General features: G+C 48.7%; 2 protein-coding genes across 3 annotated transcripts in view; one reads left to right on the top strand and one right to left on the bottom strand.

The window, feature by feature from the left end:
- Nucleotides 1–21966, bottom strand: part of DHX29 (DExH-box helicase 29) — a 164782-nt gene extending 142816 nt beyond the window's left edge. The window contains exons 1-6 of one of the 2 annotated variants that reach the window (XM_075326514.1): nucleotides 21677–21966; nucleotides 19268–19475; nucleotides 18734–18807; nucleotides 13965–14078; nucleotides 4070–4199; nucleotides 3690–3826 (exon numbers count right to left, since the gene is read on the bottom strand). In XM_075326514.1, the coding sequence (XP_075182629.1) occupies nucleotides 3690–3826; nucleotides 4070–4199; nucleotides 13965–14078; nucleotides 18734–18807; nucleotides 19268–19451 (639 nt within the window). In that variant the 5' untranslated portion in view covers nucleotides 19452–19475; nucleotides 21677–21966. Of the gene's footprint in view, nucleotides 1–3689; nucleotides 3827–4069; nucleotides 4200–13964; nucleotides 14079–18733; nucleotides 18808–19267; nucleotides 19476–21407; nucleotides 21535–21676 lie in introns of those variants that run through there. The other variant, XM_075326506.1, reaches the window with a different exon arrangement.
- MTREX (Mtr4 exosome RNA helicase) overlaps nucleotides 21717–26543 on the top strand; it is a 243536-nt gene continuing 238709 nt past the window's right edge. The window contains exon 1 of the mRNA XM_075326525.1: nucleotides 21717–21969. Within this exon, the coding sequence (XP_075182640.1) occupies nucleotides 21866–21969 (104 nt within the window). The 5' untranslated portion in view covers nucleotides 21717–21865. The remainder of the gene's footprint in view (nucleotides 21970–26543) is intronic.

The raw sequence follows: 26543 nt of genomic DNA, 5'->3' as shown, positions 1-26543 counted from the left end.
CGCGGTGATACCTCACATGTGGTCTGAAACCTTTGTTTGGACAAATGGGAGGGCTTGGAACAAAAGGAGCAATATTTGAATTTTGGAAAGGAAATTTGGCTGAAAAAGATTGCGGGCACCATGTCACATTTGGAGGTCCCCTAAGGTACCTAAACAGCAGAAACCCCGCACAAGTGACCCCAATTTGGAAACTAGGCCCCTCATGGAATTTATCTAGATGTTTGGTGAGTACCCTGAACCCCTAGGTGCTTCACAGAATTTTATAACGTTGAGCCATGAAAATAAAAAAATAAAATTTTACCACAAAATTGTTATTTCAACCAGGTAGCTTTTTTTTCACAAGGGTAACAGGAAAAAAAATATCACCATGAAATTTATTGTGCAATTTCTCCTGAGTTTGGCGATACCTTATATGTGGTGGAAATCAACTGTTTGGGCGCATGACAGGGCTCGGAAGGGAAGGAGTGCCATTTGACTGCAAAATTGGCTGGAATCAATAGCGTACGCTATGTTGCATTAGGAGAGCCCCTGAGGTGCCTAAACAGTGGAGGTCCCCCACAAGTGGCCCCATTTTGGAAAATAGACCCCTGAAGGAATTTATCTAGATGTTTGGTGAGTACCCTGAACCCTCAGGTGCTTCACAGAAGTTTATAATGTTGAGCTGTGAAAATAAAAAAAAAACATTTTTACCACAAAATTGTTACTTCAACCAGGTAGCTTTTTTTTTTTTTACAAGTGTAAAAGGAAAAAATTCAGCATAAAATTTATTGTGCAATTTCTCCTGAGTATGCTGATACCTTATGTGTGATGAAAATCAACTGTTTGGGTGCACAGCAGAGTTCGGAAGGGAAGGAGCGCCATTTGACTGCACAATTGGCTGGAATCATTAGCGGACGCTATGTTGCATTTGGAAAGCCCCTAAGGTGCCTAAACAGTGGAGGTTTCCCACAAGTGACCCCATTCTGGAAACAAGACACCTCAAGGCTTTTATCTAGGTGTATATTGAGCAGTTTGAATCCAAGAGTACTTCATAGAATTTGATAAGCTTAGGTTGCCATATTGAAAATTTTCATTTTTTTCACAAAAATGTTGCTTTAGCATCATATTTCTTACTTTTTCAAGAGGCAACAACAAACCGTGGACCCCACAGGTTGTTATCCAATGTCTTATGAGCACAGGGATACCCCACATGTGGCCAAAAACCTCTGTTTGGATAAATGGGAGGGCTTGGAATGGAAGGAGCACCATTTGAATTCTGGAAAAGTTGAAATAAATTGCGGGCACCATGTCACATTTGCAGGGCCCCTTGGGTACCTATACAGCAGAAACCCCCCACAAGTGACCCCATTTTGGAAACTGGATTTTATTCAGGAGTATAGTAAGCATTTTGAATCCACAGGTACTTCACAAAAATGTTGCTGTAGCAACAAATTTCTCACTTTTAGGCTATGTGGCCATGATCCAGCGACACGGCGTCTAGTACACAGTGTCAGCCTTCCTGCAGAGATGTGAGTGTTGTCCACGGGAGAACGCAGCTGCCCATGCCCACGATTTGGGTTCAGGCTGCTGTGGAGCTCTATGCAACCTGCAGAGAACACTCTTGTCTCCGCAGCATAAATTGACATGCTGAGGCTCAGGAAGCTGCACCACAGGTCGGTTTATGCTGCGGAGAAAAGAAGCCCAGTGGGCATGAGATTTCTAAAAATCCTTCCACTGTGCTTCTACTGCACAACGCAGCGTTATGGACACAGGGAAAACACTCAGCGCCCAAAACGCTGCAAACCCTGATTGTGGGCACACAGCCTAAAATGCTACAATGGATGAATGGATAGATGTCAAACATATATAACGTCCCACCCCCCTGCATATTCTAAGCTGGCGCCCTTTAGTGCCTTTCATGTGGCACTAAAGGGTGCCTAGCCTTGTATTTAGCCCCCCAAAAAATTAATAATTAAAATAAACGACGTGGGGTCCCCCCTATTTTTGATAGCCAGCTAGGGTAAAGCAGACAGCTGTAGCCTGCAAACCACAGCTGACAGCTTCACCTTGGCTGATCAATTTGGAGGGCTCCCCAGGCGTTTTTTTAAAAAAAAAAAAAACCGTGGGGTCCCCCCCAAATTAGATCACCAGCCAAGGTGAAGCGGACAGCTGGGGTCTGGTATTCTCAGGGTGAGAAGAGCCATGGTTATTGGACTCCTCCCAGCCTAAAAATAGCAGGCCGCAGCCGCCCCAGAAGTGGCGCATCCATTAAATGCGCCAATCCTGGCGCTTCGCTCCAGCTCATCCCGCGCCCTGGTGCGGTGGTAAACGGGGTAATATACGGGGTTGATACCAGCTGTAATGTTACCTGGCATCAAACCCTGGGGTTAGTGATGTCACGGCATCTAAACTGATACCCGACATCACTAACCCAGTCAAGTAATAGAAAAAAATAAAGACAAAAAAAAAAAAATTTATTTGGAAAAAAAAACTCCCCGAAACATTCCTCTTTCACCAATTTATTGAAAATAAATACATTTCGGTCGCTGTAATCCATTTTGGAGGTCCCTCGGCGACTCTGGACCTTCTAGAATATGGGAGGCACGTTCAGGGAACGTATCCCCCATTTTCTGGAAGAGCAAGCGCTCCATGAGCAGTGTGGGTGCAGTAATCTGAGAATACTGCACTCACACTGCCCCGGTCCAACCTAGGGCAGAGTGACTTGCAGTAACCTCATTCCAGAATATGAGGGGCACGCTCACAGAACGTACCCCCCATTTTCTGGAACAGCAGGCTCTCCATGTGAGGAGTGTGGCTGCAGATCACTGCACTCACTCTCCCCCGGTCCACAGCGCAGCAGCGAGGTCAGCGTCCCTGCTTGCAAGGATCCAGCTGACAGCCGCTGTCTGCGCATGCGCCGCCAGCTTTCTAGGAGGCGGAGTGATCGCGGGGACGTAGCAGCAGCCAGGTAACGGGGCTGACCGGGGGCTGACCGGGGGGTGACCGGGGGGTGACCGGGGGACGACTTTTCTGTCGCATGTGACGTGTCACATGCGGCAGAAAGAGCAGAATGAATGCGGCCGCGCGCTGTGCGCTGCCCGCCGCAATCTTGCATGCTCCGGCGGGGGGGGGAAGGGGGAGCGCTCCAGAGAACTGGAGGGGGCTCCGGGGGACCAGACAGCTCCGGTGTACCGGAGGAGGGGTCAAGGGGAGGACATTTCCCTGCGATCTGGAATGTTTGATCATTTCAGATCGGAGGGAAATGAATGCAGAGCCGGCAGCGGCGGCAGTTTTCTGTGCGCTTCGGCGCCATTTTGGATGTCCGGTGGGGGGGGGGGGGGGGGAGGACTCTCCGGTACCGGGGGCTTTGGGGCCACTAGGGGTTTATATTTCTTTCTCATCTGACATGTTTGATCATGTCAGATGAAAAATAAATCAGTTTTACCGGCCATTTATTTTTTTTCATGTGTTCGTCGGTATACGGTGTATACCGCCGATCACATTATCGGGGTGCAAAAAAAACACCCCGATTCATAATCTGGGGGGGTCTCAGCTACCCCCGGTAGCTGAAACCCCCGAGATTTTCAGTCGCTGGGGGGCGCTACAGGGTTTTTTCGGGCCGCCGCTTTAAAGCAGCGGAACAGAATAAGTACCCTGTTTTGCCGCCGCTTTAAATCGTACGGCCGTCGTTATGAGGTTAAATCTCTTACCTTCATGGGCGGATCGGCTGGTCTATCAGAGCTGGCGACACTGTCTCGAAGCGACTGCTGTGATATGGGACGAAACTTTTCTCTAACTTTCTTCTCTTCCTGCTCAAACTGCTGACTGAAACCATCGGGCAACGCATCTGTGATAGGAAAGAGATATATTACTATATACCGCCTACATCCATATTAGCTCAGAGCGTTCACTCACAAAACGGGAACGCATCCAATTAAAGGGCAGCAGGAAAACATGTTGTTGGGAGTTCGAAAGTAAGAAATATATAGATCTAATATGAATTTACGCTAAAACGCTCTGTCCTCTATGGAAATTACCACATGGTCAAAACTTCAGAACCAAGTTTTATACAAAAAAGTAATAGTCGTACCGTCCTGTAGGTTCAGGCAAAGCCAGTCCAGTGCAGAATGCAGATCTCCGCCATACAGCACAGCATTGGACATGGCATCTTCAATGTGCTCTGCCTTGAAATTAAAATCCTGTAAGGCCATATACAAATCCTAGCAAAGAAAAAAAAATAAAGACATTATGCTGCAATCATTTTTAGGACTATTACAGTTACAGTCATGGCCAAAAGTGTTGGCACCCTTGAAATTGTACCAGAAAATGAAGTATTATTGCAATTACACATGTTTTGTGTGTAATGAAGCAACACTAAAGAAAAAAAAACAAAACAAATTGGACATAATTTCCCACAAAAAACGCAAACTGGACAGTACAAAATTGTTGGCACCTTTCCAAAATTGTGGGTAAACAACTTTGTTTTAAAAATGTGATTTTCATTCAAATTCATCTTTGGCAAATAACAGGTGTGGGCAATATGAAAATCCCACCAGAAACCAGATAAAAAGGGGAGAAGTTTCCAGAAAGCTTTGCTTTATTCAGGTTGGATCTGATTTAATAATCTATTTCTTTATCAGCTGGTTCATAACACCTTTGACAAGCTGGTTTCAGTTATATTTATTTGTACCCATTCATGTTATGGTGTGTATTGGGCCTTGATATGCTATTGGTCTTATTTCCCCCTACTCCTACTTCTATTGTAATAGGATATCGGGACTGTGCACCCCTACTTTTATATTTCTGAAAGTTGCAGTTGTCTTTGCTTTGTAATACAAAGTCTGTTATGTTCGTAAAAAAATTGAATAAAAAAAATGTGTTGAATCAAGTTGAAGTTGAATCAATCTCTGCATTGTGTGTCTGGGTGTGCCGCACTAAGCATGGAGATCAGAAAGAGAAGAAGTGTCTGAGGACTTGAGAACTAAAATTGTTGAAAAAGATCAACAATCTTAAGATTACAAGTCCACGTTTAATGTTTTTCCCTACATTGCGCAACATAATCAAGATATTTACAACCCATGGCGCTGTAGCTAATCTCCCTGGATATGGACGACAGAGAAAAATTGCTGAAAGTTTGCAATGCAGAATAGTTTGGATGGTGGATAAGAAGTGCCAATCAAGTTGCAAAGAAATTCAAGTTGTGCTGCAGGCTCAGGGTGCATCAGTGTCAGCGTGAAATATCCATCCCCTTTTGAATGAAATGAAACGCTGTGGAGGAGATCCAGGAGGACCCCACTGCTGACAAAGAGACATAAAAAAGCTAGACTGCAGTTTGCCAGAATGTACAGTGCCTACAAGTAGTATTCAACCCCCTGCAGATTTAGCAGGTTTACACATTCGGAATTAACTTGGCATGGTGACATTTGGACTGTAGATCAGCCTGGAAGTGTGAAATGCACTGCAGTAAAAAAGAGAATTTTGTTACTTACCGTAAATTCTTTTTCTTATAGTTTCGTATTGGGAGACCCAGACCATGGGGTGTTTAGCTTCTGCCTCCGGAGGACACACAAAGTACTACACTTAAAAGTGTAGCTCCTCCCTCTGAGCTTATACACCCCCTGGTAGCCAGTCCTAGCCAGTTTAGTGCAAAAGCTGAAGGAGAATAGCCACCCACAAGTAGAACCGAGTAAGAACCGGAACAACCGGAGACTCTGTCCACGACAACAGCCGGTGATAACACACGGAACAAGAAAATTGCCAACAGGCAACAGGGAGGGAGCTGGGTCTCCCAATACGGAACTATAAGAAAAAGAATTTACGGTAAGTAACAAAATTCTCTTTTTCTTTATCGTTCCTTTGGGAGACCCAGACCATGGGACGTTCCAAAGCTGTCCCTGGGTGGGAATAAACAGAAAAAACTAAGAAGTAGGCGGAGCCTAACTTCACAAGTGGGCGACAGCCACCTGAAGGATGCGTCTGCCCAAGCTCGCATCTGCCGAAGCAGGAGCATGCACTTGGTAGTGCTTCGAAAAGGTATGCAGGCTAGTCCAAGTGGCAGCCTGACAGACTTGTTGAGCCGTAGCCTGGTGCCTAAAAGCCCAAGAGGCTCCGACAGCTCTGGTCGAGTGTGCTTTGATCCCCGGCGGGGGAGGCACCTGAGTACTCTGGTAGGCGTCCGAAATGGTCGATCTAATCCAACGGGCCAAGGTCGGCTTAGAAGCAGAGAGACCCTTGTGCCACCCTGTGGTTAGCACAAAAAGAGAGGTGCACCGCCTAAGCGCAGCGGTGCGAGACACATAGATCCGGAGAGCACGCACCAGATCTAGAGTATGCAGCGCTTTCTCAAAGCGATGAACAGGGGCCGGACAGAAGGAAGGCAAGGAAATATGCTGGTTAAGGTGGAAGGGAGAGACCACCTTAGGAAGAAAGTCCAGGGTCGGACGGAGAACTACCTTGTCTTGGTGAAAACCCAAAAAAGGTGACTCCGAGGAGAGCGCAGCCAAATCAGAGACTCTCCTGAGAGAAGTTATGGCAACTAGAAAGGCCACCTTTTGAGAAAGACGATACAAAGAAACCTCCCTAAGGGGCTCGAAAGGGGGTTTCTGCAATACCGTGAGGACCAAGTTAAGGTCCCAGGGATCCAAGGGCCGCCGATAAGGCGGAATGATGTGAGACGCACCTTGCATGAAGGTGCGGACCTGAGCCAGCCGGGCGAGACGCCGCTGGAACAGCACTGATAGAGCTGAGACTTGTCCCTTGAGAGAGTTGAGGGACAGTCCTAGCTGCAGACCGGACTGTAAAAAAGACAGAAGGGTCGGCAACAAGAATGGCCAAGGGGAATGGCCGGAAGAGCGACACCAGGACAGTAAAATTTTCCAAGTCCTGTGATAGATCTTGACGGAGGAAGACTTACGGGCCCGAGTCATAGTGGAGATGACTTCAGGAGGAATACCAGAAGCCGTCAAAATCCAGGACTCAAGAGCCACGCCGTCAATTTGAGGGCCGCAGAATTCGGGCGGAAAAACTGACCTTGCGAGAGCAGGTCTGGACGGTCCGGAAGATGCCACGGCATCTCCACGGACAGTTGGAGCAGGTCCGGATACCAAGCTCGCCTGGGCCAGTCCGGTGCAATGAGGATGACTCGACGGCCCTCCATTCTGATCTTGCGCAGGACTCTGGGCAAGAGAGCTAGAGGGGGAAACACATTGGACAGACGAAACTGGGACCAGTCTTGAACCAGAGCGTCCGCGGCGAAGGCCTGAGGATCGTGGGAGCGAGCCACGTAAACCGGAACCTTGTTGTTGTGACGGGATGCCATTAGATCCACGTCCGGAGTGCCCCACTTGCGGCAGATTGACTGAAACACTGCCGGGTGCAGGGACCACTCGCCACCGTCCACGGATTGACGGCTGAGATAATCTGCCTCCCAGTTTTCTATGCCAGGGATGTGGACTGCGGATATGGTGGACTTGGAGTCCTCCGCCCATTGAAGAATGCGTTGGACCTCCAACATTGCCAGGCGGCTGCGTGTCCCGCCTTGGTGATTGATGTAGGCAACCGCTGTCGCGTTGTCTGACTGGACTCGAATGTGCCTGCCCGCCAACAGGTGGTGAAAGGCTAGGAGAGCTAGAAGCACAGCTCTGGTTTCCAGCACATTGATTGAAAGGGCTGACTCGGACGGAGTCCAAGTGCCCTGTGCTCTGTGGTGGAGATGTACCGCTCCCCAGCCGGATAGGCTGGCATCCGTGGTGAGAATCACCCAGGACGGAGTCAGGAAGGAGCGCCCTTGGGACAGGGAGAGGGGTCGAAGCCACCACTGAAGAGAGCTCCTGGTCCGTGGCGACAGAGCCACTAACCTCTGTAAGGAGGAAGGCCGCTTGTCCCAACAGCGGAGAATGTCCAGCTGCAGAGGACGCAGATGGAACTGGGCAAAGGGAACCGCCTCCATGGAGGCCACCAATTGACCCAGCACCTGCATCAGACGCCTGAGGGTATAACGGCGGGGCCTCAGGAGAGAGCGCACCGCCAACCGGAGTGACAGCTGTTTGTCTAAGGGCAACTTCACAAGTGCCGGCAAAGTCTCGAACTGCATCCCTAGGTACGTGAGACTCTGGGTCGGAGTCAGAGTGGATTTGGGAAGATTGACAATCCACCCGAATTGGGCTAGGGTGGCGAGAGTGAGCGAAACACTCCGCTGACAGTCTGCGCTAGATGTACCCTTGACCAGAAGGTCGTCCAGATAAGGAAGCACTGCTAACCCCTGGAGGTGCAGGACCGCAATCACTGCCGCCATGACCTTGGTGAATACCCGAGGGGCCGTGGCTAACCCGAAGGGGAGAGCCACGAATTGGAAATGATCCTCTCCTATCGCAAAACATAACCAACGCTGATGTGACACTGCGATTGGCACATGTAGATAGGCATCTCTGATGTCGATGGACGCCAGGAACTCCCCTTGGGTCATAGAGGCAATGACTGATCGCAGAGACTCCATGCGAAAATGCCGCACCCGGACATGCTTGTTGAGAAGCTTGAGATCCAGGATGGGCCGGAAGGTACCGTCCTTTTTTGGAACTAGGAAGAGATTTGAGTAAAAACCTCTGAACCGTTCCTGAGCGGGAACTGGGACAATCACTCCGTTTGCCTGCAAGGACGCCACGGCCTGCGAGAAGGCGGCGGCCTTGGAGCAGGGGGGAGTTGAGAGAAAAAATCTGTTTGGAGGGCTGGAAGAGAATTCTATCCTGTAGCCGTGAGATATGATGTCTCTCACCCACTGATCGGAGACTTGCTTTAACCAAGCGTCGCCAAAGTGGGAGAGCCTGCCATCGACTAAGGACGTGGTTGGAGCGGGCCGAGAGTCATGAAGAAGCTGCCTTAGTGGCAGAACCTCCTGTGGTCTTCTGCGGACGCGCTTTTGGGCACCAGTTGGATTTCTGATCCTTGGCTGAGTTAGCGGACGAGGCGGAAGGCTTAGAGGATGACCAGTTGGAGGAACGAAAGGAACGAAACCTCGATTGATTCCTACCCTGGGCGGGTTTCCTGGTCTTGGTTTGTGGCATGGAAGTACTCTTCCCCCCAGTAGCTTCTTTAATGATTTCATCCAGCTGTTCACCAAACAGCCGTGAACCAGCAAAAGGGAGCCCAGCAAGAAACTTCTTGGAAGAAGCATCTGCCTTCCACTCTCAAAGTCACAAAATCCTGCGGATAACAAGAGAATTAGCTGAAGCCACCGCAGTGCGGTGAGCAGCCTCTAGCATGGCAGACATGGCATAAGATGAAAAAGCTGAAGCCTGAGCAGTTAAGGTAACCATCTCAGGCATAGATTCCTTGGTGAGGGAATGCATCTCCTCTAGAGAAGCAGAGATGGCTTTGAGAGCCCACACTGCTGCAAAAGTCGGGGAAAACGCGGCCCCCGCAGCTTCATACACAGATTTGGCCAGAAGGTCAATCTGACGGTCAGTGGAATCCTTAAGTGAGGTGCCGTCAGCCACCGACACAACGGTCCGGGCTGAGAGCCTAGACACCGGAGGGTCTACCTTTGGGGAGTGAGACCACTCCTTGACCACCTCAGGTGGAAATGGAAACCGGTCATCAGAACCACGCTTTGGAAAGCGTTTGTCAGGGCAGGCCCTGGGTTTGGTCACAGCGGTCTGAAAACTGGAGTGGTTAAAGAACACACTCTTCACTCTCTTAGGCGAGGTAAACTGATGTTTTTCTGCCAAAGAGAGTTACTCCTCTGACACTGGCGGATTGAGATCCAGCACAGAATTAATAGAAGCAATCAAATCACTAAGATCTGAGTCACCCTCAGAGAAATCGATGGGATACATAGCCTCCGAGCCCCCAGTGAGGGCATCCTCCTCATCTTGAGAGTCAGCTCTTGAGGCAGAGCTGTGGGATGGGGAGGGGGAGGAAACCCTGCGCCTTCTCTTAGAAGGACGGGGTCTGGGATCAGATGATGAATCCTCCGTGAGCTCCGATGGACGGAGGTCAGAGGATAGGAGTCCTCTGTCAAGAGTATTAGAGGCACCCTGTGAGGGGGGCTGATGCATATTCATCAAAGTCCTGGACAAAAGCCCCATGGACTCAGCAAATGACTGGGATATGGACCTAGAAAAGGACTCTACCCAGGCCGGGGGTTCAATCACAGGTGCAGCAGCAGCAGCCTGAGAGACCACTGGGGGTGAGACTCCAGGCTGTGGCACCGCCAAGTTAGAGCAGACATCACAATGTGGATAGGTGCTCGGCTCAGGCAGCAGGAGCTTACATGCAGTGCATGCAGAATCAAGCTTTGGAGCCTTGCTCCTTGTGTGAGACATGCTGCTGGAGTGGGACTTTGCAGAGAATGAACCCCAGGGAGAATATACAGAGGTCCACAACCGGAGACCGGCTGTGGCTTACCAGACCGCTGAGCGCGGTGTTGTGTGCCCTCCAGATCCCGAAGCCCGGTCCCCCAGTCGCAGCACCTCAGAAGAGATGCAGAATGCAGGATGTCCCAGAGCAGAGTGAACTCTGCCTGAGAAGAGGGCGTTCCTATAAAAGAGCGGGAACTGGAGGGCTATAGAGACCTTCAGGGAAGGAGGGACGCCCCAGCAGTGGGGAGTGTATCTCCCCTGTGTAGAACGGCCCCTGGGAGGAGCCGAACCTGTCCCTCTGCATGAGTGACATGCGAGGGCAGGAAAATGAAACTAGGCCTCCGGCGAAGCCAGGGCCTAAATTTAAGCGGCGAGGCCGACAAGCAGGCACCATCGGCGCGGTTCTCAGGCAAAAGCTAGAGAACCCGCCGGAAAAGTTAAAACAATCACATACAGCATACTCTCCCCTTACAATAAAGAACCGGGACCCCCAACATAAACGTCTCAGGTACTTAGCTGCTGAGACGCAGGGCCATGTCCCTGGGGATGAGTGCATCGGTCCAACAGAATCCTCAAGGGGCTGTGGATGGAGACTGGACTCCTGCCAGGCATGGAGAACGTGCTGGCTCCCACTTCAAGCCAGAGCCCAGGAGGGATGGTGAAGGAGCGCGGCATGTAAGGCTGCAGCCTTGTAAATCAACCTTAACAACACCGCCGACACAGTGGGGTGAGAAGGGACATGCCGGGGGTCCAGACATGGACCCGCTTTTCTTCAAACTCTTTCCAAAAGTCAAACAAATCAGATGAGAATGCATGTGTGGATGTATGCCTCCTGACACAAAGCAATAAACTGGCTAGGACTGGCTACCAGGGGGTGTATAAGCTCAGAGGGAGGAGCTACACTTTTAAGTGTAGTACTTTGTGTGTCCTCCGGAGGCAAAAGCTAAACACCCCATGGTCTGGGTCTCCCAAAGGAACGATAAAGAAAAAGCATGTTATTTATTTATTTTTATTTTTTTTTTTTTAAATTGTGAAAAGTTTATTCAGAGGGTCATTTATTATTCAACCCCTCAAACCACCAGAATTCTGTTTGGTTCCCCTAAAGTATTAAGAAGTATTTCGGGCACAAAGAACAATAAGCTTCACATGTTTGGATTAATTATCTCTTTTTCCAGCCTTTTCTGACTAATTAAGACCCTCCCCAAACTTGTGAACAGCACTCATACATGGTCAACATGGGAAAGACAAAAGGAGCATTCCAAGGCCATCAGAGACAAGATCGTGGAGGGTCACAAGGCTGGCAAGTGGTACAAAACCCTTTCCAAGGAGTTGGGCCTACCTGTCTCCACTGTTGGGAGCATCATCCGGAAGTGGAAGGCTTATGGAACTACTGTTAGCCTTCCACGGCCTGAACAGCCTTCGAAAGTTTCCACCCGTGCCGAGGCCAGGCTTGTCCGAAGAGTCAAGGCTAACCCAAGGACAACAAGGAAGGAGCTCCGGGAAGATCTCATGGCAGTGGGGACATTGGTTTCAGTCAATACCATAAGTAACATACTCCACCGCAATGGTCTCCGTTCCAGACGAGCCCGTAAGGTACCTTTACTTTCAAAGCGTCATGTCAAAGCTCGTCTACAGTTTGCTCATGATCACTTGGAGGACTCTGAGACAGACTGGTTCAAGGTTCTCTGGTCTAATGAGACCAAGATCTAGATCTTTGGTGCCAACCACACACGTGACGTTTGGAGACTGGATGGCACTGCATACGACCCCAAGAATACCATCCCTACAGTCAAGCATGGTGGTGGCAGCATCATGCTATGGGGCTGTTTCTCAGCCAAGGGGCCTGGCCATCTGGTCCGCATCCAAGGGAAGATGGATAGCACGGCCTACCTGGAGATTTTGGCCAAGACTCTCCGCTCCTCCATCAAGGATCTTAAGATGGGTCATCATTTCATCTTCCAACAAGACAACGACCCAAAGCACACAGCCAAGAAAACCAAGGCCTGGTTCAAGAGGGAAAAAAATCAAGGTTTTGCAGTGGCCTAGTCAGTCTCCTGACCTCAACCTAATTGAAAACTTGTGTTAGGAGCTCAAGATTAAAGTCCACATGAGACACCCAAAGAACCTAGATAACTTGGAGAAGATCTGCATGGAGGAGTGGGCCAAGATAACTCCAGAGACCTGTGCCGGCCTGATCAGGTCTTATAAAAGACGATTATTAGCTGTAATTGCAAACAAGGATTATTGCACAAAATATTAAACCTAGGGGTTGAATAATAATTGACCCACACTTTTATGTTGAAAATTTATTAAAATTTAACTGAGCAACATAACTTGTTGGTTTGTAAGATTTATGCATCTGTTAATAAATCCTGCTCTTGTTTGAAGTTTGCAGGCTCTAACTTATTTGCATCTTATCAAACCTGCTAAATCTGCAGGGGGTTGAATACTACTTGTAGGCACTGTACGTGAGGAAGCCAAAATCCTTCTGGAGAAGCATCTTGTGATCAGATGAGACCAAGATAGAGCTTGTTAGTAAATCACATCATTATACTGTTTACCGAAAATTAAATGAGGCCTACAAAGAAAAGAACACAGTACCTACAGTCACATATGGTGGAGGTTCAAAGATGTTTTGGGGTTGTTTTGCGGTCTCTGGCACTGGGTGGCTTGACAGTGTGCAAGGAATCATGAAATCTGAAGATTGCCTAAGGATTTTGGGTGGCAGTGTAGTAGCCAATGTCAGAAAGCTGGGTTTGCGTCCTAGGTCATGGGTCTTCCAGCAGGACAATGACCCCAAACACTTCAAGAAGCCTCCAGAATGGATGGAAACAAAGCGCTGGAGATTTCTGAAGTGGCAGCAATGAGTCTAAATCTCATTGACACCAGTGGAGAGATCTTAAAATTGCTGTTGGGAGAAGACGCTGTCAAATATGAGACCTGGAGCAGTTTATAAAGAAGAGTCCGAAATTCCAGGTGGGAGGAGGAAGAAGCATGTGGATGGTTATAGGAAGCGATTGATTGCAGTAATTTATTCCAAAGGTCTGCAACCAAATATCAAGTTGAGGAGGACAAAAATTTTGGACCATTTTTGGAGTTTTGTGTGAAATGATGTCCAGTTTGCCTTTCTTTCTCCGATCTGGACTTTTCCATGCAGAGAGAATGACATAGGCCTAGGCCAAGCAAGTACCGGATCTATGAACACGTCCAGCATCCATGCCGAAAGCTTTGATCGGCACAAAAGCGAAATGTGTGCAGAAGAAACGTTCAAATGGATAGTTAGAGACTATATACAAGCATGATATGGCAATAGGGGTCATCACAATAAAAATATTTATATTTTTATTTAACTGTATGATTGGTGGGGGTCGGATCTACGAGATTCAATGTGTGGATGTCATGGTGTGACCACCGCTCTAGTAGACAGTGGATTCCCATTCACATGAGAAACACAAGACCCCAGTTGTCGTGATCCTATAGGGTCCCAGTGGTTGGACCCCCAGCAATCATATATCTACTCTATGGAGAGGTGATAAATCTTCTGGCGGAATAACCTCTAAGTTGTGTAACAGCGGGATTTGTGAAGCGTCACAATGAAGAATGAAGGGTGCAATGAGGAGAGCCGCAGACCTGTAACTTCTTGGAGGTCAGCCTCCCCGATACGGTTCCGAGGTCACAGTTCAGTTTCTTGTGCTCATTTATGAGAGAGATGATCTTTTTCTCCAGTTTGCTTTCGATCACCACCTGATGGGAGAAGGATAAATAATAAGCAACAAACTGGCGACAACCTGTTACGCACTCATTATCCACAGCTCCAGGCAGCGACAATTGTGCTGCACAAATTACGGGAACCCATTGTCCTTTCATTTTTACAAAAAAATGTGTTTAGGCGCTCATGCACATTAGACCGGTCCTACAGAGTGAGACCATGGAGAATAGGACCCTGAACATGAGACCCCTCCATACACCTAGAATTCCAATACTTTTATAATAAAATCGAAAACACTCATCACATACAGTATTTGGGAAATATGCAGCCGGCAGGCAAGAAAAGCCAAAGGCTGGAAACAGTGGCAACTCGCACCAAACGGCCGCCCTCTGCTTGGCAATTCTATTTCATCAGTATCTGCATCCTCGGGATACAAGATGCCAGTGAATGAAATGATGGAGCAGGGAGCCACCAGCTACTTCTTCCACCATTGAGTCTTTGGATTTCAGAGCTCAGAAGATGCAATGATGTTACTATATTGTGCCAACTGTGCGGAGCTTCAGAACACTGCACAGAATGGAACAGTAAGGGAAGGAATAGAAGGGGAAAAGTTTTTTTTTTTTAAAACTGTTAGTACATCATACTTTTTGGGTGTCTTCAAGGGGGCAACATGTTGTCTTTGAGGAGTTGTGCGAGGACATTACAACATGTGTGTGTGGGGGCGGGGCTGTGCGACGACATCACACCACATTGGGGTGCTGTGTGAGGACACTATGTTGTGAAGGGGTGTATGTGAGGACATCACGTGGGGAGGAGCTATGTGAGGACATCACACAGCGTGAGGGGGGAGCTGTGTGAGGACATCACACAGCGTGAGGGGGGGGAGCTGTGTGAGGACATTACACAGCGTGAGGGGGGGAGCTGTGTGAGGACATCACACAGCGTGAGGGGGGGAGCTGTGTGAGGACATCACACAGCGTGAGGGGGGGAGCTGTGTGAGGACATCACACAGCGTGAGGGGGGGAGCTGTGTGAGGACATCACACAGCGTGAGGGGGGGGAGCTGTGTGGGGACATGACACTGTGTGAGGGGGGGGAGCTGTGTGGGGACATGACACTGTGTGGAGGGGAGCTGTGTGGGGACATGACACTGTGTGGAGGGGAGCTGTGTGAGGACATGACACTGTGTGGAGGGGAGCTGTGTGAGGACATCACACAGCGTGAGGGGGGGGAGCTGTGTGAGGACATCACACAGCGTGAGGGGGGGGAGCTGTGTGAGGACATCACACAGCGTGAGGGGGGGGAGCTGTGTGAGGACATCACACAGCGTGAGGGGGGGGAGCTGTGTGAGGACATCACACAGCGTGAGGGGGGGAGCTGTGTGAGGACATTACACAGCGTGAGGGGGGGAGCTGTGTGAGGACATCACACAGCGTGAGGGGGGGAGCTGTGTGAGGACATCACACAGCGTGAGGGGGGGAGCTGTGTGAGGACATCACACAGCGTGAGGGGGGGAGCTGTGTGAGGACATCACACAGCGTGAGGGGGGGGAGCTGTGTGGGGACATGACACTGTGTGAGGGGGGGGAGCTGTGTGGGGACATGACACTGTGTGGAGGGGAGCTGTGTGGGGACATGACACTGTGTGGAGGGGAGCTGTGTGAGGACATGACACTGTGTGGAGGGGAGCTGTGTGAGGACATCACACAGCGTGAGGGGGGGGAGCTGTGTGAGGACATCACACAGCGTGAGGGGGGGGAGCTGTGTGAGGACATCACACAGCGTGAGGGGGGGGAGCTGTGTGAGGACATCACACTGTGTGGAGGGGAGTTGTGTGGGGACATGACACTGTGTGGAGGGGAGCTGTGTGAGGACATGACACTGTGTGGAGGGGAGCTGTGTGAGGACATCACACAGCGTGAGGGGGGGGAGCTGTGTGAGGACATCACACAGCGTGAGGGGGGGGAGCTGTGTGAGGACATCACACTGTGTGGAGGGGAGTTGTGTGAGGACATGACACTGTGTGGAGGGGAGCTGTGTGAGGACATGACACTGTGTGGAGGGGAGCTGTGTGAGGACATGACACTGTGGAGGGGAGCTGTGTGAGGATCTCACACTGCGTGGGGGCGGAACTAGTGCGGACATCACGCAGCATGGGTGGCTTCATGGGAGCATCACGTTGTGTTTGAGGGTCACTACATGGGATGACGGTGAGGACATTATACTGTGTGAAGAGCATTGTGGGGACATCAGGCTGTGTGAGGAGTTCTTGATCAAGCTAAAAAGGCAAACAAATAGGATCAGCATCTATATATATAATTGCCTTATTCTGTCTGTCTGTCTGTCTTGCTCCAAAATTGTGTCCTTACCGTGACATGTCCTTACGGTGACAAACAGCGGATTGGCCTCTGGCCTCGCCATGGCCCCGCCCCCCCGCACGGATTGGCCGCTCACCTCGCCTCGGGTCCGCCCCCCCGTACGGATTGGCCGCTTGCCTCGGGTCCGCCCCCCGCACGGATTGGCCGCTCTCCTCGCCTCGGCTCCGCCACCCGCACGGATTGGCCGCTCGCCCAGGCTCCGCCCCCACACGGAATGGCTTCTCGCCCCGAGGTGAGCGCATCAAGGTCCTGCAGCGGCGGAACACACACACACGCACACACATAAAAACAGACACACACACACACTCTCACACTTTCACACTCTCACTTTCACACTCTCACATCAGATCGCATCCACGTCCTGCAGCGGCAGAACACACACACCTCACACACGCATCAGATCGCATCCACGTCCTGCAGCGGCAGAACACACACACCTCACACACACACATCAGATCGCATCCACGTCCTGCAGCGGCGGAACACACACACCTCACACACACATCAGATCGCATCCACGTCCTGCAGCGGCGGAACACACACACACACATAAGAACAGACACACACACACACACACACACACATCAGATCACACTCACTCTCACTCTCACACACACACCTCAGATCGCATCCACATACTCACAACATCCCGTGATATCGCTTGCTTCTCGGCGGCGATACTGTGCAGTGATCTTCCAGGACCTGCCGGAGGATCACATGGCCGGAAGCATGTGGTATCTCCGGATGTTGTGAGTGTGTCAGCGCGTATGTGCGATATTGTCAGTGTGTGTGTGTATGCGATCGGATGTGTGTGAGTGTGTGTGTGTGTGTGTGTGTGTGTGTGTGAGTGTATGCGATCGGATGTGTGTGAGTGTGTGAGTGTATGCGATCGGATGTGTGTGAGTGTGTGTGTGTGTGTGTGTGTGTGTGTGAGTGTATGCGATCGGATCTGTGAGTGCCGGCAGAGGAGCACGGCGTGCAGCACAGCTGCTGGGACCGCCCACCGGTGGGCACAGGGAGAAGTGGGGTGTGTGTGTGTGAGTGTATGCGATCAGATGTGTGCGTGTTTACTGTCTGATGTGTGACTGTGGAGCACGATGGGGGGTGCACAGCATGGGGGATGGAGCACGATGGGGGGTGCGCAGCATGGGGGATGGAGCACGATGGGGAATGCGCAGCATGGGGGATGGAGCACGATGGGGAGTGTGCAGCATGGGGGATGGAGCACGATGGGGAATGCGCAGCATGGAGGATGGAGCACAGTGGGGATGGAGCACGATGGGGGGTGCGCAGCATGGGGGATGGAGCACGATGGGGGGTGCGCAGCATGGGGGGGTGGACCACGATGGGGGTGCACTCCTCCCCCCAAAACACACACACACAGTGCCACACACGCACTGCACAACACACCACACACACACTGGGAACCACAAACACTGCCCTACACAGACACCCACACACACAACGCCGCACACACACAACACCCAACACACAAACACCGCGGCACACACAAATATACGCACATACTGCACAACACACACATTGCACAAAACATACCTGATACCTCCCCCCCAAAACACACACACACACACACACACCCACACAAACCGCGCAACACACATACACAACGATACAGACACACAGCGCTCCACAAATAACGACACACAACGCAACACACAAACAACACCGCTCTCACCCCCCGCCACACCCAGACAACACCCAGAACATGTACAGCCCCTACACAAACACTGGCAACTACACACAACAACATCTATAACAAAAATCATACATTAACTACACAATACGTAAATTCTAGAATACCCGATGCGTAGAATCGGGCCACCTTCTAGTAATAAATAAACTTGGATTAAAAGCGGTAAATTATAGGATTTTGTGTCACTGCTACAAGTATATGTTAGTCTCAGTCCTGTCACATCCTGTATTAGGCCACGTTCAAGTTTTTTTACCTCAGTATTTGTAACCAAGACCAGGAGTGAGTGATAAATACAGAAGTGGTGCTGTGTTTCTATTATATTTTCCTCTGACTGTTCCACTCCTGGTTTTGTCTTACAAATACTGAGGTAAAAAACTGTGAGTGTGAACGAGGCCTTAGCTGTAGTGGCTAGTCAATAGACTTAAAGCACCACTCCAATGTTTGTATTTCTTTTGGCGTTGGAGTAAGATTTCTGCACTAACAAACACAGCAGCTACAGAAAACCTGCAAAGTGTGAACACAGCCTTATATATGGGACCTGCATTATGAGCAATGCCCCTACAGAAATTAGACTGCACACCCACAATGGCGCGTTCTCACCTTCAGCACGGACTTGTCATTGTTAACAGAAGACCCTGCGTCGGCCGATGAAGCAAAGCTGTACGTTTTTGGACCTCACAAAATAGAAGAAATAAAATGTCAGGAGACAAATTGTGATTATATTGAAGATGAGCAGATGAAATAAGTGGTGAAGATGACAAATAAACCTAATATATCTCAGGGGCCTCCTGCTGTGGCAGAAATTACAGATTTGGCTCAGATTCAGCACTGACCACATCTCCTGTTCGATTCTTTCTAGAAACAGCTCCCCCTCTGTTCGCAGGCTGTGTCTGGTATTGCAGCTTACCCAGAGTTGTTTGAATAGGGATGAGCTGTAATATCAGACACGGCCTGCGGGAGGAGCTATTGATCGCCACTAAACAAGCACAAGTCATTTTGAGGTTTGGGAAGGCTTGGTAAAAAGTGCCTGGGATCCGTTCTGACAGACATATTGGTTCTTCTCCTGCCTCTTTTTCTGGCAGTGACAAACCCCATCTCTAAAACATAAGCATTCGTTCTGGACGCTCACGTTACCTTGTTTGCTCCGCGCTTCCTTATTCACAGAAGACGCGCTTGCAGATTTGCCGGCCTCCTTCTTTGATGCATCGTCCCCACCAGTCCTGGTTTCTGGCGCTGCCCTCGATCGGTTGGCAGCAGCTATCGCTCCCTGGATGGCAGGAGCATTGCTGTGCCGATTTTTCTTATTTTTACCTCCCATTCTTCTTGATCTTCAAGAGGATATCTATACCAAGAAACAACCAAAACATAATGGATAACCCCTTTAAGAGGACTTCATGGTGTCTTATAGTTTTGTATTTGGCTCAGTGATTAGCTCTGCACGGGGACTCAGTGGTTACCACTGTATGTGGCTCAGTAGTTACCACCGTACGGTGGCTCAGTGGTTACCACCGTACGGTGGCTCAGTCGTTACCACCGTACGGTGGCTCAGTGGTTACCACCGTACGGTGGCTCAGTGGTTACCACCGTACGGTGGCTCAGTGGTTACCACCGTACGGTGGCTCAGTGGTTACCACCGTACGGTGGCTCAGTGGTTACCACCGTACGGTGGCTCAGTGGCTACAACTGTATGGTGGCACAGTGGTTTGCGCAATATGGTGGCTTAGTGGTTAGCGTAATATGGTGACTCAGTGGTTAACACAATGTGGTGACTTACTGGTTAGCACAATATGGTGACTCAGTGGTTAGCACAATATGGTGACTCAGTGGTTAGCACAATATGGTGACTCAGTGGTTAGCACAATATGGTGACTCAGTGGTTAGCACAATATGGTGACTCAGTGGTTAGCACAATATGGTGACTCAGTGGTTAGCACAATATGGTGACTCAGTGGTTAGCACAATATGGTGACTCAGTGGTTAGCACAATATGGTGACTCAGTGGTTAGCTCTGTATAGTTTTCAGCGCTGAGGTCCATCATTCAAATCCAAGCCAGGACATCATCTGCAAGGAGTCTGAATGTTCTCCCCGTGTTTGTGTGGGTTTCCTTCCATACTCCAAAGATATACTGATAGGGAATGTAGATTGTGAGCCCCAATGGGCACAGTGATGATGATGTCTGTAAAGCGCTGCGGAATGTGTTGGCGCTAAATAGGCAAACCATATCCTGCGCACGGATGGCACAATGCCTTCCCCCTCCGAAAATACACAGGACAGGGGTCGCACCGATCGGTAGGATTAACCACTTACATTCCACTTTGACCACTGTCTTGCTGCTCCTGTGAAGTCACCAGGTTTTTGCTCCCCATCTGAGAGCAACATGATGTAGAGACCGAGACCCTGAATCCAGCAATGTGTCACTTACTGAGCTATTTGCTGACATATTGATAAAATCAATGTTTTCTCTGCTGCAGTTATACAGAGCTCATTAAAATGCTGGACTACCTGCAGCACACCAAGTAGTCCTGTAATGATAATCTACTGCTGATTAAACAGTGATTTTATGACAACTACACTGAGCAGCCCAGTAAGTGACATCTCTGGAATCAGGATCTCTGCCCTTACGTTATACTGCTCTCAGATTAGGGGGCAAAAACATGGTGACAGATTCACTTTAACATTTTGTTACTGATGTGAAGGATTACAGTACATTACTGCCATAGATTAAAACAGACCTGGTTAAAAGTGTACTGTATATAGCAGAATTGCATTTTTTTCACTACAGTTGGAATTTTCCCTTTAAATTAACTTGTAAAATAAATGTTGTCGTTTAAAGGTACAAGCGCGCCCCACATCAAGCGATCATCAGACAAAAAAAGGGCTAAAGTTCTGGCTCCAGGGAGGAAACAATGGAAGCCAGAAATGATGATCGTCTGCTCCTCGCCCCCGGGGTGCACAATGCAGCAGAAGATGCAGCACCGATCGTACAAATCTCTCTGCTTTTCTATCAGTGCACGATTACAGGTCCCATACACAGACAATATCTGCCAGCCGACCGATCGTCCTCCCCACACAGCAGAGTGTGCGGAACCCACAGGGATCCATAACAGGGATCCATAACAGGGATCCATAACAGGGATCCATAACAGGGATCCATAACAGGGATCCATAACAGGGATCTCGTCAGGATCTCTCCCGGCCAGTCCATATGGAGGAGCGGGAGCTGCGGGATCGGACCCTGTACAGACATATGCGGTCCTATATAGTAATACTCACCACTCACACGCCGTCCCCATCACCCCCGTGACGTCACTACAAGTCCACGAGCGACCGGCGCTGCTGACGTCACGAAACTTAGTCTCTAACACAGTTTTGCCACCACATGAGCTACCAATATTATACACTAATAGCATTTCCTTCCTGTCTGCACCATAGCGGCCATTTTGTTGTAGTTCACCTCCTTCACTTACGCTCATATCGAGTCTTCGGAAAAATGGCGGAAGGAGAGAATCACTGGAGACACGACCAATGAGGAACCGTCTTACCTCGTGCACCAACTAGCGTGCTCGTGACGTCATTGCGTGTGCGACCCGGGTTTGCTCGGTTGGTCATCTGTGTGCGACCTGTATCGCACGCTGCTGTTCGGTTGCGGCGTTTGTTGGTATTTACATCCGGTACCGGACTCAGGTTTAGTGTCAGCTCTCGGGAGGACGGCAGCCGCTCCGAGGGAGGAAATGGCCGACGCTTTCGGAGATGACCTGTTCAGTGTGTTCGAAGAGGAGACACCAGCGGCGGCGACCGCGATCAAGACCGGAGTGCAGACAGCGGCCAAGACCGGGTGAGTGTCCGCTAACAGCACCGGAGATGGCCGGGAATGGGGCTGGAGCGCGGGGAGCTCGTGTTCTGGAGGGTCCAGTAATCCGCCCTAGAAACCGGAACTGTCGGGACTGCCCGGTCATGGCCGCAGTCCCGGACACCCCGGTAACGGCTTAATCAACCACATTCCCTCGTGCAGTCAGGAGATTCCCCCAATATAGGGCGGGGCCTTACTGTGCGATCTCTGCTTGTTGTCACCTTAGGCTGTGTTCACACAGGGCGTCTTTTTTTTGCGATTTTACGGTTTTGTTTTATTTTATTTCTGCATCAGAACATGAGCTGTTGGCAGTAAAAAAAAAAAACAAAAACTGCGTTTTCTTTTTTAGGGGCATTTTTTTTTTCTGTTTTTGTGTGGTGTTTTGTTGTTTTTGTCTTGCTTTATTTTGCTGTTTTTGGTGCCATTGGTGTTTACAGTACAGGGCTGTGGAGTCGGTAAGCCAAACCTTCGACTCCGACTCCGACTCCTCAAATTCTCTTGCACCGACTCCGACTCCGGCTCCGACTCCGACTCCGGCTCCGGCTCCGACTCCGACTCCGACTCCTACATATATTGCTTATAGTTAGGTGAAAAATTTATTGTAGTACATGAATATGTGTATGTGAACATCAGACATTTAATAATTTTTATGATACAATAATCAAGATATTTGGATAGAACATAAAATATATTTATTGGAATACAACTTTAGAACACAAAAAACTGTAATAAATTGTAAATATGTAATACACTAATATACAGTAGATTACATATATATCTTGTGTGTGTATATACACTGTGTGTGTATATATATATATATATATATATATATTACATATTTACAATTTATTAGTTTTTTGTGTTCTAAAGTTGTATTCCAATAAATATTTTATGTTCTATCCAAATATCTTGATTATTGTATCATAAAAACAATTAAATGTCTGATGTTCACATTGTACTACAATAAATGTTTCACTTAAATATAAGCATTATACTAAATGTTATTATTTAGTAAAATATTCAGCACATTCTGCATTGCACTCCTGTCCCCAATTTATTATATATTTTAGGAGTCGGAGTCGGTGCATTTTATACCGACTCCGACTCCGACTCCACCAAAATGAGCTCCGACTCAGACTCCGACTCCACGACTCCGACTCCGACTCCACAGCAAGTTTAATTCTCCCAAAAAAGCAGCAAAAACCCTGAAAAAATTGGCATGCCGCTTCTTTACAAAAAAATATACCGTATTTTTTTGCTTTATAAGACGCACCCCAAATTTAGACAAAAAAAAAGAAAAATGGGGTCCGTCTTATACTCCGGTGTTCTCTCACCGGAGGGGGGCAGCAGTGGTGGTGAAGCGGGGTCACAGGAGGCAGAGGTTGTGCTGGCAGGCGCGGCGGGTCAGTGGCAGCGGGGTCTGTGGTGGCAGGCGTGGTGGTGGCGGCAGCAGCAGCGGCGGCGGATGAGTCGTGCAGCAGGCCGGTGCGGTGAGTGTCCCAGTGTCCGTGGTCCCGGTTCAAATGATGGCGCCTGGAGCGGTGCATGCGCAGATGGAGCTCTCATCCAAGAGCTCCATCTGCGCCTGGCGCCATTATTTGAAATTGGGACCGCGGACAAACTGGGACACCTGCCACACAGCCACCTGCCCCGCGTGCACAGAGTGGCAGCCAGCAGGCTGCCCGCCCACCCTGCGTGCAAGCAGCCGGGTACCTGTGCTTACATGCGTGCGGGTGGCAGCCTGGTACCTGTCGGTGCCGGCTGCCTCCCGCACCCGGCTGCTGCCCGGACGCAGCCACAGTTACCCGGCTGCCACCCGTACGCAAGCACAGGTACCTGGCTGCCCGATCGCCACACAGACAGGACCCCAGGTAAAGCTATATTCGGATTTTAAGAAGCACCCCCAATTTTCCTCCCAAATTTTTGGAAGGAAAATTGCATCTTATAATCCGAAAAGTACGGTATGTTTTTTCCATTTCAGGCAGGAAGGTGTGTGAGATTTCTGGAATGTCATAGCTTTTGCTGGTGCGGTAAAAAGCAGCATTTTATTAGCATGTACTGCATTTGTACAAATCCAATGGAAAAAAAACCCTGTCCTGTATGAAATAGCGCTATTCAGTCCTTGGCAAATCACCCCCGACGTTGTCAGTTATATTCGTATTGTGTTTTGTTTCATTTCTGGCATTCACGTTTTTCTTCCGTTACTTAATAGAACGAGTGCAGAAATAATGGGATATTTAACCCCAGACGCTTCTATTTGTATTTTGTAGGGATTTTGTGTCCGTTTAAATTGTGCTCATGTTACGTACAGTAAAAACTTATATTGTGGTGCTGAGTTACCCAGAATAATGTACGTAAATAGAGGGGAACCTTGGATTACGAGCATAATTGGTTCCAGGAGTGTGCTCTTAAATCAAGTTACTCTTATATCAAAGCGAATTTTCCAATAAGAAATAATTAAAATGCAGACAATTCATTCCACAACCCAAAAATATTTACTTTATATAAACATATTACAGTAATACAAAATAATGTCCTGTATTCATATCAAATTATTACAGGACACTAATACAAAATACTATACAGTAAAAACATATAAGAAATTAAACTGCACGTTTGCTTAGAATAATTGGTGTGCGGGAGATACACTATAGAGAGAAAAAATGATGTATAAATATCAGGGCTGTGGAGTCGGAGTTCATTTTGGTGGAGTTGGTAGAAAATGAAGACTCCTAAAATATATAATAAATTGGGTGCAGTAGTGCATTGCAGAATGTGCGGAATATTTTTTCATAGGAATTTGGGAAAGTTATGAAATGTCCTATAAATGGCTGTTCCATTCCGGATCTAAGGCTGCATTCACACACAGCGTTTTTGCTGCGTTTTTTTGAGGATACGTTTTTCAGCTGCAAAAGGAGATCAGCTTTTTAAAAAACCGCATTACCTGAAAGGTTTCTGAGCTCATAGATAATGTTTTCAATAGCAAAAGCAGATTAGAAAAACGCCACACAAACTGACTGCTCATTCTTTGTGAGGATCTGTTTTTGAAGCCTCCAGTTTCTCCAGTGGAAAAAGTTCTGTAAGATTACCAACTCAAAAAAACAGGTTCTGCCATTGTAACGGACAATGCTTCAAACATAAGTACAATTAAACTGATGAATGAGAGTAATGAACAACAGCTAGAAGAAAATGTAGGATTCAGAATGTGAGAGATGGAGCCACAGCGCTGTTCATATAACTGAGGAACAAACAGATATTACAACAGAAGGACAGCAAAATGATACTTTAGGATTAGATGATCTTGTTGAAGCTGCTTCAAAACACTTTCATATTCATCACATGCGCTGTGTTGTGCACACGCTGCAGCTGGCAATAAGAGAGTCTGCAAGAGGGACAGGCTGAAAATGTGATTGGAAAAGTGAGGAAGTTGGTTATTGCCGCCAGAACCCCTGAAATTGATTCCATCTTAAAGAGACGTGCTGGGAAAGGGGCAATTGTCGATCAAGCCACTTGATGGGGCAGCACTTATTTAATGATTGAGCGAGTACTTGAACTAAAAGAGTTTCTTATATATATGGCGAACCCTCAGGTACCCCTAAATGAAGGTCAATGGACACAGGCGGCTGAATTGAAGGAATTGCTTTATCACCCATTTACTGTGACTAAAAAATTACAAGCTGAGGGTTTAACTCCTGGCATTTTCATAAGGGAGTGGAAGAACTTGCTATTTTGCCTGTCCCAAAGAGGAGGTTTAATCGCAGATGGCATTTCTGCTTCACTGAAATGGAGAGAGACACAGCTATTGGAAAATAAAATTCTTCTGGCAGATGTTTATGAACCCAAGTCATTGTATACTGTTTGATGATCAACAGCTTACTAAAGGAAAAGAAGCTCTGACTGAAGTAGAAGTTAGGATGAGTGGCCTACAGGACTGCCAGACGCAAGAGGACTTGGGTTCTAAAGTTGTATTCCAATAAATATATTTTATGTTCTATCTAAATATCTTGATTATTGTATCATAAAAATGATTAACTGATGTTCACATTGTACTACAATACATTTTTCACTTAAATATAAGCAATATATTGTATGTGGAAGTTGGAGTTGTGGAGTCAGTCGCAGGTTTGGCTTACCGACTCGACAGCCCTGATAAATATGACAACCTTTATTCTAGTACAATACACAAAAAACAAACCCCAAATCTATTCTTCCCAAAATATGAGCAAAATTAAGACAAATGTGGGGTATGAATACTGCATAGGCATTGCATCTGTGTGTCTGGGGGCGGTGGGTGTGTGTGTCTGGGGGGGGTGGGTGTGTGTGTCTGGGGGGGGTGGGTGTGTGTGTCTGGGGGGGGTGGGTGTGTGTGTCTGGGGGGGGGTGGGTGTGTGTGTCTGGGGGGGGGGGTGGGTGTGTGTGTCTGGGGGGGGGGGGTGGGTGTGTGTGTCTGGGGGGGGGGTGGGTGTGTGTGTCTGGGGGGGGTGGGTGTGTGTGTCTGGGGGGGGTGAGTGTGTGTGTCTGGGGGGGGTGAGTGTGTGTGTCTGGGGGGGGTGGGTGTG

Source organism: Anomaloglossus baeobatrachus, chromosome 1, assembly GCF_048569485.1.
Source record: "Anomaloglossus baeobatrachus isolate aAnoBae1 chromosome 1, aAnoBae1.hap1, whole genome shotgun sequence".
NCBI lineage: Eukaryota > Metazoa > Chordata > Amphibia > Anura > Aromobatidae > Anomaloglossus > Anomaloglossus baeobatrachus.
This window is presented reverse-complemented; position numbering and strand designations above follow the sequence as displayed.